Consider the following 15605-nt stretch of genomic DNA (forward strand, 5'->3'; position numbering starts at 1 on the left):
TTTTATATACCTATAGGTATATATGTATTATACATATAGTAGATATTAATTTATTGTGATTGATAATTGGAATTAAAAATATGATGTAATAGTTATACCGAGCCTTTTATTAGATATAATATTTTATATGTATTAAATTTATTAGCTTTTCAGACTACTCTGAATACCTACGTAGGTATATATACAGACTTTTGCAAACATTATATGTTATGTAGCTTTCAAGAATATTGTACTGACTGTATAGCTATGAGATAATATACTTATATGTACCTACCGGCTACACACTACCGCCGAACTCAAGCAGATGCCCACGCGAATGCATGAACATTGCGTAGTTTGCATAAGAGCTTTTAATTACTGTAATGAAAACCCAGTAATGTATTGCGAATCCGCAAAGTTCGGCAAACTGAACCGCGATAATGTATGGCCGTCATAAAATACTGCAAACAGTTGTTACTATAATCGGATTTGTGAAAAATCCTTATAACAATATTTAGTCGTCTATTGTTAAGTAGTGATAAAGCAAATTAGTCTGCAAATACGAAAACGTAAAATCGATGTTATAATTCTTTGCTGTACAACAATACCTACATATTATTTAAAAATATATTTGTGTTTTCATTATGTTTCGTCGGAACTGTTGTTGCTAGTCAGCAAATGACTCTGGAGCAGATATAAGTTTACGCCCAACATTATCCCAGTGTACCTAGTCCTTAACGTTCCGGCGAAATCCCATCAATTAGTTGGGTTTGCGCCCAACTTTTTGGGGAGAAACTGAGCGTACCTAAACTTATTTTAGCCCTCGACACAACGTTGAAAATAAACAAATTAATATCTTAATGTTATTCAGAAGTATCAAAGCTATTGCGGAGTGTTTCTCGACGAGACTCTTAAGAAGGATGAATAATATCCTTACATTTTATACAACAAAGTCGTCTGTTACATCTGTTCTCGATAAACTCAAAAACGACAGCACAGATTTTCACCAATTGATAATGTGAGTGATTCCTGAAGTAGGTTTTGGGTGTATAATTTATTATATATATTACCCAAGCAAAGCCGGGACGGGCCGCTAGTATCTTAATGAAGTATAATGTAATGCCAAATCCACACTATCGCCGAACTCGCATGCGAACACACGAACATTACGTAATTTGTATGAGTGCATTTATTTACCGCAATGAAATACCAGTAATGTATGCCAAATCCGCCAAAAAAGTTCGGCGAATTTGTTCTGCGCTAGTGTAGAGCTGGCATAAGACAAGTCCATCTCTTACTGTCTCTATATGAATCACGAAGCTCTAAAATTGTTTGAATGAAACCCTTTGCTGTCACAGTAAGTACCTACTTAAGAACGGTTTTATGACTTTTAGCTTCCGCCCAAGAATACCAACCGACCCGCTATCCTCCCCGGAATATCGTACAAGGTGACTAAGGAAAAAAAGCCTTGACAGCTGAAAGCAACAACAGCATTACCATTAACCGAGATCTTATTCAGTGCAGTACCTGTTCCCACGTCTGGAGCCGGAGATCATGCTTATAATAATAATGCATTACGCGTGTACAAAATTTCAGCTCAATCGGTTCAGATTTAACCCGAGACCCTGTTCTGTCCCTATGGACATAACACACATAGTTACATTGCAAAGGTGCATCGTAAAGGTGGTATAAGATTTTGCTTGTTAAATGAAACACAATATCGTAAATAATGTGATTATATTCTTAAATAATAAATGAATACAATGTTAACGAAATTCGGTTTAACAAAGATCTCGATACGGTTTTCTTCGATGGTTATATTTGATGTTGTCACATGAAATGTTAATAATAATAATAACTTCCCGCATAAAATATCTCATTAACGCATAAAATATATATCATATTTTTAATATATTTTAAACATTGTGCACTCCTGCGCACCGCTCTCGCGATTGGGCACAAATTTAATAATAGCATAGCAACTTTTTTTTATTTGTCATTTAACACTATGTCATTTGTGCAAAGCCTTTTGAATTGCATTACAATTAGGTTATTAATAAAGTAATAATATACCAATTATTTCAGATTACAAAGAACACTATAGGTAAGTATATTATACACGCAGTCGGAACTTATAACGACTCGTCAGATTTATAATTTTGGAGGCGCTTAACACTAATTCCTCCTTTATTACTGATGGACTTAGTCTAAAAATCTGGCAGAAGCGTTGTTTTTAATTATATTTTTCATATACTTAAATTATTCCAAAATTAAGAAGTCGAATAATTTCTTATAATACACAAAACGTAATCAAAAGTAAATAAATAATAATTATGTTTATTTAACATGCGATAGCAACCTAAATATTGTTCGTAACATAAAAACTGGCGCTTTTTCGACGAGCCATATCCATTAGTGTCAAATCTGTGCGATGACTCTTTGAAGATATATTTAATTAAGAACTTTTAAATAATAAATCTTTAAGAATACAGAGATTCGACAAAAGAGAACAAAAATATACACGTATTAATCACTTTAGGGAACAATTAAATTATCAAAATTTAAAAGCATTTAGATATTTTGTTTCAAAATTATTGTAATAATGTAAGTCACTACTACCAGAATTATTTTGAATAGTATTTGTTTCCTGATATATATATAGAATGGAAAAAATATTGCAACTTTACAATTCTGGTGGTACGTAGCTAGATATTAAAAAATAGATAAACTTAAAATTCATCCGATAAGGCTAAATCACGTGAAATATAACAAAGCCATTTATAGGAGGAAATTGTGTTGAATTTAGAACATTTGCAATGCTTGGACAGCCTTAATTGTAAAATATATTTTAGAGGAAAGATTTTATTACACATCATATATTACAGCTATTTTAATTTTGTTATATATTTTTTTATTTCCTAACAACACTTCATCATTATTGTTAGCTAACCGAACATTTAAATTACATTAAATATTTATCTGAATTTTGTGACGAAACATATCACTCTACTATCATTATCACTTGATGATATTAGTCAGTCATACTTCCCCGAAAGATTAACTTTATTTATGTTAATAATTTGATAAAATATTTTTATTATTTTAAGCTACTTATAAATTTTAGCGAAATAAATAGAAACCAGTTTTTATTACACATAACTTATACAAATAAGACACATTGGAATTTATATACGATGTAAACTATATAAAACTAACGTTTGCCTGCGGCTTCGTTCGCTTTAATATATAATTTACAGTACCCGTGCAACCACGGACACGACGAAATAAACTAACAAAATACACTTTCACATTTATACCATTATTATTATAGTTAGGATTAAACAGACTAATGAAACCCATGCGGAAACAGACATCATTATTTTACTAAGCAAAGAAGTTGGACATCAACTACCATACTATTATTTATCGAAATACAATTGAGCCGAAAAGAAGTCGCTTCAGATTGGAGTATGGATGGTGGAAATAAATAATTAAGAGACAGGGGTACAAGTAGATTTAGGGTTCCGCCCCAGGGTTTGCAGTTAAAAAACACCACAAAAGTTGCAGCGGGTTACTAGTTAAATGATCACAGAACGGGAAGAAGACTGGCGTCTGGAAATTTTTTCACGAATTACATACATACGCATATCAATTTGTACTCGAGGCTTTGTGTAGGTAGGTATAAAAAATGTTCATAAATTGTGCTAAAGTGTTCAGAATTTTTGATTAAAGTAAAATATTTGTGTATCTAACCTCTTAGGCCATGACAAACAGCTGCATACGTAGTCGCGAACGTTAGACTTGAGAATGAAATGAACGTTAGAAATAAGTTTTTATTTTATACCATTATAATAATTATTTATTGCAAAAATCAAGTAGATATACAAGAACATTTATTTGCTAAATTATTGTTTAATTACTTTATTTAATGGGAATGGGAATTTATAAGGAGATAAAATATAGCCTATATAAATCTTGAATAATCTGCCATTTTTAATGGTGAAAGAATTTTTGAAATCGGTTCGATTGTTTCGGAGGTTACCCGCCTCAAACATACAAACTACAAACGCTTACCTCTTTATAATATTACGTATAGATTAACTTAACAGTCAGCCCGATGTTATTTTTTAACTTCTGTTTGCAGTTTACTCAACACAGAGCCCCGGATACATTTATTATACAAAAATAATTAAAGCAGTTACTCAGAATTGCCTTTAAGGCGAAAACATTACGTTCCCACATTGTCCATAAGGAATATTTCCATTGAATATCTTATAGATTTACAATTTATACACGACAACATTAATTAATATATAGATAAGTTTAGGCGCTTTTTAACTATTTCGAAGAAATATTCCCATTTTGTGTTTTAGAAATTTACACGACATTGAATGCTTACATTACAAATTACGTCATTAATAATCACAAAAATTTTATATACAAGAGCTAAGATAAAATAAGTTACATTTATATTGTGATCAAGCACATATAAATCTACGAATTTTTATTTTTATAAAAAAATATCATAAGATTTTAAATGTTCGCATTCATAATATAAATAATAACGAGATTTACTTTGATTTAAGAAAATCCCGTGTTAATTTCATTTGTAGAATTGTACGTGATTAGTCATAAATAAATTATAAAGTCACAATATGCTATTTTAAGAGCTGATTTGGAGATTGCCCTTAATACAGAGCAACAACAAGGACGTCGATTGACGACTCTTGTCCCTTTGCAGATTTTATCGTTGAAACGTGACGCGGCATAAGCCGCCATCAGACCAGAACAACACGTATATAATACCATATCAGTTGATGAGATAACCACCAACATTTGAGCACCTTTGCCGTAAATAAATAAAACTTAAATTAAAACTGACATCCAATATTTACGTAATATTTTGAAATCTTTTGCTTGTCAATAAACTGTGAAACGTTTAAGCACCGGAAAAAAGCTTTTTAATAGAAATAAAGACATTACATATTATATAAAATTTCACATGACGGCTATTTGTTTAGACTATGGATAGATACATTTCGATTATGATACTAACCTGTCATTATTTTAAAATAAACAAGGATTTATTACGCTCATATTCTTCGAAATTTTGTCACGAAAAAACAACAAAACATTTTAACTGATAAATACTACTATTTCAATTTAGATTGCATTTTTTTACAAAACGGATCGCCGCACTATGTCTTCCGCACTTAACTAAATCAACGTTCTAGAAGCAAAGAAATACCTACACGATTACTGTAATATTTTAAACCTTATTGCACTATGTAATTTATTATCATTTTATACTTAAATATACGAAAAATATTTTTAAACTACACAATGAGAATAAGTTGGTAAGTTTTTTTAGAAAGTAATTTAAATGATTTCAGTTATTAAGTTTATATTTGTCTGCATTGGACAAACGGGTGCAGTCGTGATAAGAAGCAATATCGAGTTCCGTTCCGTGGGACGGTACGTGACGGTACTACGGTATTCGTGGGGTCGGCCTGTACCTTCCAGCGGGAGACCTCGCCTGCTACACCGGAGGTATCGTCCAGAGCACGGCGGTCTTGTCCGCGGAGGTGGACAGGAAGGAGAAGTCGTCAGGGTGCCACCGAGCTGATATGACTTTGTCCGGATGGCGCGCGACTGGCACGCTCGGCAGCGCGCACGTCAGGTCTCCTGTAGACAAAAATAATCATTATTTTTTATATAGAACTTGCTACCCACGACTACGCTCAATTCAGAAAGATCGTGTAATTAAATACCCCAATAAAGCATTTCAGGTGTAGATTTTTTTAAAACTATGTCTGACCCCCTCTTTAACAATACCTATTCGAAATTTCACCAATATCGGTTTTTTGATTTAGTCGTAAAAGCGTGACAGACAACTGACAACATTTTGCATGGATTCTATAATATACAACATTGTAATCATAACATTAAAAAAATGGTCAGAAGTTGATTAATAGCAATGGCGCACACCTTCGACAATAAAAGTTGAGAAAAAAATCTGAAAATTATATTTACGTAATAAGTTAGCAGCAGCAAAAAATTCCAATTAGTTTTTTCAACGTACGTAATAAATTCCCACATAGCGGGATGGCACGGGTTGCGTCCCTCTTAAAGAGGAATCGTGGTGAAATTCACTAGTGGCTTTTGAACCGTCCGTGGATATCGGAAGAGCCCTCACCGTATAACGTTTGAGGGGTGTAACTTCAAACTTCACTCGGGCGATTTTTTCCCTCTCATATATATTTGTGAATGATGAGGTAACATCGTCAGATTACTTTTTGTAACTTTCTCAATGTTTTAATACTTTATCAGTTGATGCAAATAGTTATTAACGTAATGAATATCTGTATGTTTCTATTTATGGATGACGAAAATTTCTCATTCACTTTTCATACCTTAAAAGCACATATCATCAATATCAGATGATATGCGTATAGGCATTTAAATAGATACAAATTATGCAAACTGATATTGAAATAGAAAGTCGACGATTTATAGGAGGGAGTGGCTTATATTTTATTCTATTTGTTTATAAAGTATACAAATCGCCACACATCACGGATAACCAATATGAAACCAATTTTAAAGCCTCCACGACTTCTACCATAAATAAGCCGTTATAATAAATCATTATATTATTGACGCATAAATATTCATTTCCACTTTCTAATTAAAATATTAAAAATGAGCGGTTTTATAAGACTAGTGATTTATTGAAACGAAGGCATAAAATTATAATAATTAAAGATTATGACGATAATGACAATTTCCTACAGTTATAAAACATATAAAACAAAACATATTTTTTCTCATTGTCGAACTAACGCGGAACGATCGGTCTACTTTTCCGTTTAGTCTTTTTTAATATTTGGTCTGTTTTGCCAAACTAATGTCTTCGATTTTTTTTGTAACTATACTTTGGATTTGTCACTTTAACATCCAAACAACTACGTCCTTTTAACTTTTCCAGAAGAATATGTGTAATTGAGTAACAAACATCCTTACATTTGACACACATCCAAACTATCGCATATAATATTAGTAGGATGTATAATTTGCCTTGTTGGAATTTCTACTGTTACTGTAAATGACGTTGTGACCTTGTTTTATCGTCGTCTTGTAACCCCAAATGAAACGTTACCCGGCCACACACCAAATGAGAAGAGTAACAAAAACTGCGTCAATCGGTACAAAAAAGGGAAATTTTGAGCAACGACATATTACAAAATGAAGAAACTTTACTAAAATTTAAGCATTAGCAAATAACACACAGAATATAACTGTGCATTTTTTTCCATCCATTTATTATTTACTCAAAAGTTTAAAGTGTTAAACCAATTTATCTCGTTTGGACAGTTTATCATACATATGCTACGCTAGTTAACTAGATACAACTGCTTCAGCAACAAGCTGGCTGGCGGTGCGTATTCTGTTATATAGTTGGACGAGCATTCATAAAGCAAAGTAGATGAGAAACATAGATTATAAAAGAGTCGACATTATGGATATATATTATACAAGTAGGCTTATATCACTCAATAAACAAATTGCAAATTTCTCTGTTATTTAAACAATTTATTCCCGAACGTTTTTATATCTACACAAATTCCTATGAGAGCGAAGTTCCGAGGCACCTATTCCCATATTCCCAATATCGTATGTTTTCCTTATCTTACAAAATTATTAATTGCGTTTCCATGCAATATCAAAGACATATCCTATGGGCCTATGCGTTCGTAGATCAGATAATTATGTCTACAAGGCTGGCAATTAAAAGGACCGATGGATGGAAAAACGATACGGCAGCGAAGCTCGATGCACTATGTCATTGTATTTTTGTATTTACTTGCACTATTCCGTCGCTGATATACGCGAAGCGTGGCTTCTCATCGCGCCACGTTCGCTCACCTAGAACGCCAGGTTAGTTGGCATGTATTGCTACATGCCTACTAACCTGCGCTAATTGGAATGCATTTATGTTTGCAACTGCACTGAACGTAGCCATTGGACCATGCGGTGTTGCGATACAAGGTACGATTCTTGCACACTATTGTGTCACGTTAACCTGTCTGCAATTTTACCGAATACTTTGCAATCCACATGTTGTGATTACGGAATATTTAAGGGAATATACCTAACTGTTATTGCTGATTAATTATTCCAATCAGAATGGCATTATGTTTCTGACATCCACTTTCAATTAGCTTTTAAGGCCGTCCCTTTGTAGTCGTTATAATCTCCAGCATATGACACAGCTCGTTTGATCTGTGCAAAACAAAGACGGTTGCGCTGGCTTACAATGCAGGTGAATTTCAAATTAACGAAGCGATACAATACCTATCTGTATATAAAATTGGACGCTGACTGATCGCTACGTCAATACAGAGAGTCCAATGAACTAGAACGCTATATGACGTGAGGATCGTTTTCAAATTCTAATAATGTTGGTTGTTATTTTTTTCACTTCTATGCATTATTGTTCAATAATGTACACTCAACATAGTTTCAAATTGTAATAAATAAATTAGATTCCAAGAAAACATAAGAATCTCCAGCTGCGATTTTACATTAATGCGTTCATAGTTCACTTATGAAATATAAGTGATGTTACAAATGAATGCCAAGTAAAGGAGAAAAAGTAGGAAAGCGGACACTGGAATCCGACGATCTGCGGCTGAGTAAAGAACCGAAGAACATTCAGACGACTGACAGAAATTAGGTTTAATAATTTTCGAACATAATCTAAACAAATCCATTCATATTCAGATCGTTAATATTTTAGTAAAATGAGAAGTTACACTATTATCACTCGACCTGTGAGCTGTATAGCCACAACACAAATGCCTAGACCATCCAGTACAATATACCTAATCTCAAGATCTTGTCACATACGAGAATGTAGCGAGCAAACCAATCTGGTTCTAGTTCCTGGGTCTAACTGTAGCCTAAGTGCTTAAGTGCATCGGTATTTCTCCGTATGTAACGTGGTCAGTGAAGCAGCCACAACTTAAAATACATTAGGTGGTCACAGTGACCGAATGCTCAGTTTGTTACAGCCAGTTGCGATGGGTACAAAGCGCTTACGACTAGTGTTATGCCGGCTCCACACTATCGCGAAAAAGTTCGCCGAACTTTAAAGGATTCGGCATACATTACTGGTTTTTCATTGCGGTAAATAAAAGCATTCATACAAACTACGTAATGTTCATGCATTCGTGTCGGCTTTCGTCGTTAGTTTGGAGCCGGCATTAAACCTGGGAGACACGGGTCTAAGGTTGCTGCCATAGTATAGTAGAGTATTTAAAAACTATGCCATACCTTTATTATTATAAAAGACGCTCAAACCGTTCAATAAATTCAAGTGGATGGATAGATGGTCTCAAAATAATGAAATGATTATTAACACAATAATATTCAGGATTAGTCACCTGAATATTATTATGTTAATGACTAGTTGTTCGCTGCGAACTTGGAAACCAATACATTTTTACAAAATTGTGAATATTTCAAAAACGACTTAACCGATTATTATGCCGATTAAATTACCTACAGCAGATCCTACATATACCTTAAAAATTTCATCACAATCAGACCAACGGTTCGAAAGTTATCGCGTTACAAACAAACAAACAAACAAACAAACAAACAAACAAACAAACAAACAAACAAACAAACAAACAAACAAACAAACAAACAAACAAACAAACAAACAAACAAACAAACAAACAAACAAACAAACAAACAAACAAACAAACAAACAAACAAACAAACAAACAAACAAACAAACAAACATACATAAGTGTATTTTTCATTATTTTTCGTTCGTTAGTAAAATTTAATAATAAAAGATTTACCATATTTTTAATTAAAAATAACGAAGTATAATTAATTATTTTTTTAAATTTTAAACTGGTTAAATAATTTAATATTTTTAACCGATAATATTTTAAACTGGTTTTTACAGTTTAAAAAATTACCGGTGTGCACGAAGCTCAATGTTAAATCGCTTTCCGATATGCTCACTGGTTTAAATCGTTCCCACAATCACAGCTTACTTGTTCGTGTCGACATTTCCGCCTGGTTATGGCTCTCTTACTTTAATCTTATCATAAGACAAGAATGAAAATACTTTTAAGCAATCCATACTATACTAATCCGTACAAATATTATAAAGAGTAACTTGTATTTTTCTTTTTTAATGAATAAACTCACAAACTACTAAACCAATTTAAATTTGGCACGGAGACAGACGCAACAATCAGTGGTAAGTTTTCATTACGGTCTACCCGAGCGAAGCCGGGGCGGGCCTATATAGTACTATTAATATTTGAAATAATTATGAAAATAGAGTTATCACGTCTGAAATTGCGTCTAAAATTGCATATTTTTATCAGTTATCATAACTTATCTATTCTCGACGTTCCCCTATTACTGTTGACGATAAAGGCTGAATTGTTTTCCGATATTTGACAAGTATATATAAAATTTATTCCATCATTATTTTTTCGACCACGTTATTTGGTTACATTTAAGTATATGATGGATTGATGATAATTGTGCTGTATAATGGACAGGTAAATAACAAAATATGACACGAAAATCATTTTAATACAAACACAATTAAGTAGCCAAATGTAACTAGAAAAAGCTTTTAAATTGAAATAAGGCTTATTGTAATTTAGTGTAAACACAATGAATAGGTACTTACTTTCAAGCAATTTTGTTCATTTAAAAATTGGTTTCGCGGCGAGGCCTATATAGACGAGAATAAAAAATATATCCAATACATGAAGCAAAATGTGAGCAATGTCATCTATTTAGATAATCCTAGTGAGTTTACGAAAGTTATTGATCCGAAACAGCATTTCTTTTCGTCTCATTGACCGACCCGCGATGTGCGCGGTAAGTAAATCAGTTGAACATTATATCTCTTTTTTGTTAGCTTCCGTGGCGTAATGGTAACTTGACTTCTTTGGACAAAAGCTGCGGTGAATTTTGTTGCGTACTTTCTTCTTCACCTGCGATTTGCAAAATTTTTGATATCCTAATTTGAATAATGAAATTTCAATTTGTGACTGAGTGTCGTCCAATCGTTTGTTGGACAGAAAATATATTAATAATGATCATTCTTAATATATTTTCTGCCTATATTTCCTACCTTGTAAATCGGTAAGCACCACTCTGCCGTCGTAGCCGGCAGTGAGTAGATAGTACGCGCCCGGGGAGAAGCGCACGCTTCGCACGTCACCGGAGTGCGGGGTGAAGCGTTGCAGCGCGCGCGAGCCGCGCACGTCGTGCAACGCGCACGAGCCGTCGTCGTGCCCGCAAACCAGCAACCGCCCGCTCGGGTCCACTGCCAACGATGCTACAGCCGAGCCCTGGCGCAAGTGTTAAATATTATAAGTACTTTGAGTACCCGAGCAGGGTAAAACTCAAAACTTTTTTTTTGCGGAAAGACAGAAATACACAATAAAACAAAAATAAAAACATCAAAGGTAAAAGGCGGATCGCTAAAGCGAGCAACATAAGACGGCCTTTGTCCAACAGGCTAGTTAAAAAAAACTTAAGATGATATTTATATCTACATCGATAACACACCCTAATTTTAGTTTATTTTCTAAGTATTTTTTAACAATTTATGTACCTGTACACAGAAAAACAAGAAAGAAATTGTATATAGGAAAGTAAGTACAAAAGTGCGACTCATTACAAATGAAATTTCCTCCAACAAAATAATAAATAAAATCGACATTTAAAAATATTATAAATTGTAAAACTTTCCCATGTCGATTTGTTATTTTGCTGAAAGACATTTCATTTGATATAAGTCGCACTTACGTATTATTATATTCATACATCCTGCTTTCAGGCGTTGAAAACTATGCGTCAAAAATATAATTCTAGTTAGATTTCCCGTGTTATTATAATATAAATAATTGTATTTGTACAAATAAATAGCATTTTAGTATATTCAAGTCTTCTGTTAGAATTATAAGGTTTAAATTACGACATTAAAATGAATTAAATACCATACTACAGACATACAAAGTTATGACACACATTCTTCGGATCAAAACAGTTTGCTAGTTTTATAACCAAAAGTATGTTACGTATGTGGCCTACTTCTAGCAATTCATGGACTATTTGCCAAATGTATGCAAAAGTAATTTTCTCGTTTTGTCTTTATTTAATAGTATTAAAATAAAATTGTGTTTGAATTTTGCGTAGTCGTGTCCATATAGTGAATGTGAAAACGCGAGTTCAGAAAATCAGAAAGTGTAACATTCAAAACGAAACACTCAATCGTGGTTAATTAGGAAATTTGCGCAATATCTTCATGGCTAATTAAATATTTGACAAAGGGTTAGCAGGGCCCGTTCCGAGGCAAACTCAAACGGAGCATCTCACTGTTGTCTCCTTCGTGGAATCGTGAAAACATGAATACTATTGTTGCCTTGAGACGATAAATTGAATAAATAATAAACAGCGACGATTCAAATGAAAAGGCCCGAGATGTTAAATAATTCAAAGTTATATTTTTCAGCTTTTTTTTTTCAATACCTTTTATAATAGGCCATTAAGATGTAAAAATATTTATTTTACTTTAACTTAATTACTTTTGCAAACCTAGTTTTAGCCTACAAAACTTAGGGTTCAAGTCGTTTGGGACTTTGGGACACGAACATTTCGGACCACTAACTTCTTTTTGAATGGATCCTACCTACTGGAGCGCCCTAATCGTACAACATCTGGGCAAACCACTGCTCGTGATCCCAAACGACTAAGGGTCCCAAAAGCTATTAGTAATATACCTATTTGTATTATCGTGTCCATTAAAAAAACAATTCGTTCTTACACAATCTCACACTAAATACAATTTCAACATTCAAACGTGAGACCGATTGATATAAAAATAGAATATAGATGGTAGTAACAAGAGAGTAATCACTATTATTTAAAACCTTCAATAAATATTCTATGGTTATAGGTCGCCGGGAATCGACGCATAAAACGTATTAAGTAACAATAACTGAATCGATACTTTTGGTATTAATATAGAGACGACTGTGGCACGTCACAATGCCTCCCGAACGGCCCATTATTGCTGATAAATAATACAAAAGGCAGCGTCCTTTTCCCACGTTTTATTTATGTGCGGACAGCGAGTTTTTTACAATACCTCATCTTCTGTATACATTCATATTTATGTCTTGTTTATTGGCTGTAAAACTTGTCTACAGCAGGTCTAACAGCCTATATCTGAGTTGATATGATGATTTATCATCATAATTTCGCTTGGCTGGCTGATCGATGAACCCCGTTGAGTTCTCCTGGTTCTCCTATCCTATTTTAACTTTCAGCGGGAAAGAGTAAAAGGTTTATATATGTAGAATCTTGTCGATTATGGTTATTACGTTTTAGGTTAACATTTTAGCAGTATTAGCTATTGCCTCGTAGATGACTTGGTGTTCGGTAGTAACAATACTTTTGTTAGCATGTTGAACTGCCTCCTTGTTGGACAAAGGCCTTTCCTTCTTATTTCTACAAAATCTATGTCGAGGGCGGCTTGTTGCCACCCTAACAGAAAACTATTTATATCATCCGGTCATCTCTTTCGCGGTCATATCTAAGGGTAATATATCCTACGGGTACATACCCTATATCACAGGTAATAGTAAGAATATAAAAATAAAACTGACTTTGGTCGGGTGTCCTGCAGGCGGTGATATGATGTTAACGCAGCCCGCGGTGCGCAGGTCCCAGAAGCGCACTGTCTTATCCTGGCTGCCGGACACAAACATGGCGCCGCCCCAGTTGTACAGCGACAACACGTGTCCAGAGTGCCCGCTGAGTGCCTGTTAGAAAAAAAAACAAAATCGGGTAAGATCATAAAAAGACAGAAGTAGAGACTTAATCAAAGCGAAGACTTAATCGTTCGTGCGTAACAAATCCTGATTTTAACTAAAATAAGAAAAAAGGGCACGATATTAAGAGTTGGCGATATCGGAGATCATAAAACTTTCTGACTGGCTAGCATTTTAGTTCTAATTCGAATAAACCACCTGTTACTACCTTAGCATCAATTGAGTATTCATGATAAAAACAGAAAAATGTAGTATCTGTAATATAAATTTTCGCAATATTTTCACATCGAAAATCGTAAATGTGGAAAGACGTTTTCGGAATTATATGGTTATATTTACATTAGATATGTTATAGTATGTATTAGGTATTAGGTATGTTAGAAATTGGATGAGATGCCGCCGAATATGTATGGTATGGAGATTTTAATATAAATTCACTTATTCAAATCTGAATCCTACCACAATCATTTAAGATTTAAAAGTCTACCTCAGCTATTTCTAGTACTTATTGTGGTCTTAGTCAAACAAATCCACAAATATGTTATTTATAAAGACAACGCTACTACATAAAAATGTGACAATTTTTTTTTGTCGAAGAGCGCCTCTCCATTTCAAGTTTCGCACATGAGAATTTTCCGTTTTCCAGTTAACAGCATTAAAATCATATACGAGTACAAGGATCAATTATATGCGTATAATTTCGGAATAGTACATCAGTCCAGCGTAATGCAATTTTATTCCTCAACCTAAGGATCTATCTGTTCAGCACGATGTCAAAAAACACATAGCTTCTGGAAAACCTTCAATGGCCGAGTGAGACTGAATAATAAAAATGTTATCTATCTCCTTCACAGCTGTTTCATTTCATCGTGTTATGTTTTACAGGAATGAGAGGTTTGATGTGATTGGGTATCGAACTCCATATAAAATCGTAGTTTCGTGGCGGGCAGGCACTAAAATAGTGCGCGTAAACCTCCGATTGACTATTACCTTTGTTATGGCTCGAGACATGCGGCTAGCCGAAATAATAAATTTTATCGATGAACACATCTTTCCATAAGTTTGACGTGCCTGTATATCTATACTAACTGCGCTTCGCTCCCGTGGACATTTTGGGATAAAAAGTATGTGTTATTCCAGATTATTTTCTACCCATGTGCCAAATTTCATAACAATTGCTCCAGCAGATAATGCGTGAAGAGGTAACTAACACACTAACGGCCGCAAGTTTAATACAAAAAATAATGTTTCTCAGTATGCAAATGTTTTGTCAGAAATAATTGTGATAAGATTTTAGCTTCTCCATTTCAATAATTAGAAAAAGATGTCAATTTTCAAAAGAGAAACTTATACGACTGATATCAAACGAACAAAACCTATGAAAGATTTATTAATAAAATAAAAGAAAGCCTACTTATTAATTTACTCCTACTTATAAATTTACTTACACCTCATTTCAAAATAAAACAAACTGGATTTTTAAAGTATTACACACAAAATCTATTTTTCATTGCTTCCATGTCAATAGCCTGGACTGACCGGACTTAGTGGTGCGGACACAAAACATTAACTTTAGGAAAGGCTTTGTTGCTCTAGAACTGACAAAGAGTCTTGATCCTTTGTTTGGACCAACAAACATTTTCTCTGAATGTATATTTTCGTATTGCGCATTTTTACGCCAATTCTTGTTTCTATTACTACGAGATTCTCGATAAATTGAATCTTTGTGATAATTTATTGTTC

The 15605-nt window shown here is 33.7% G+C and overlaps 1 protein-coding gene across 3 annotated transcripts in view; it reads right to left on the reverse strand.

The window, feature by feature from the left end:
- Nucleotides 1-1699: 1699 nt before the first annotated feature.
- The window catches only part of LOC128682822 (uncharacterized protein), a 56991-nt gene continuing 43085 nt past the window's right edge, over nt 1700-15605 (reverse strand). For all 3 annotated transcript variants that reach the window (XM_053767709.1, XM_053767710.1, XM_053767711.2), the window contains 3 exons: nt 13698-13853; nt 11156-11375; nt 1700-5664 (listed from right to left, as the gene is read on the reverse strand). In XM_053767709.1, the coding sequence (XP_053623684.1) occupies nt 5519-5664; nt 11156-11375; nt 13698-13853 (522 nt within the window). In that variant the 3' untranslated portion in view covers nt 1700-5518. The remainder of the gene's footprint in view (nt 5665-11155; nt 11376-13697; nt 13854-15605) is intronic.

The sequence above is a fragment of the Plodia interpunctella genome, chromosome Z (genome assembly GCF_027563975.2).
Source record: "Plodia interpunctella isolate USDA-ARS_2022_Savannah chromosome Z, ilPloInte3.2, whole genome shotgun sequence".
Classification (NCBI taxonomy): Eukaryota; Metazoa; Arthropoda; class Insecta; order Lepidoptera; family Pyralidae; genus Plodia; species Plodia interpunctella.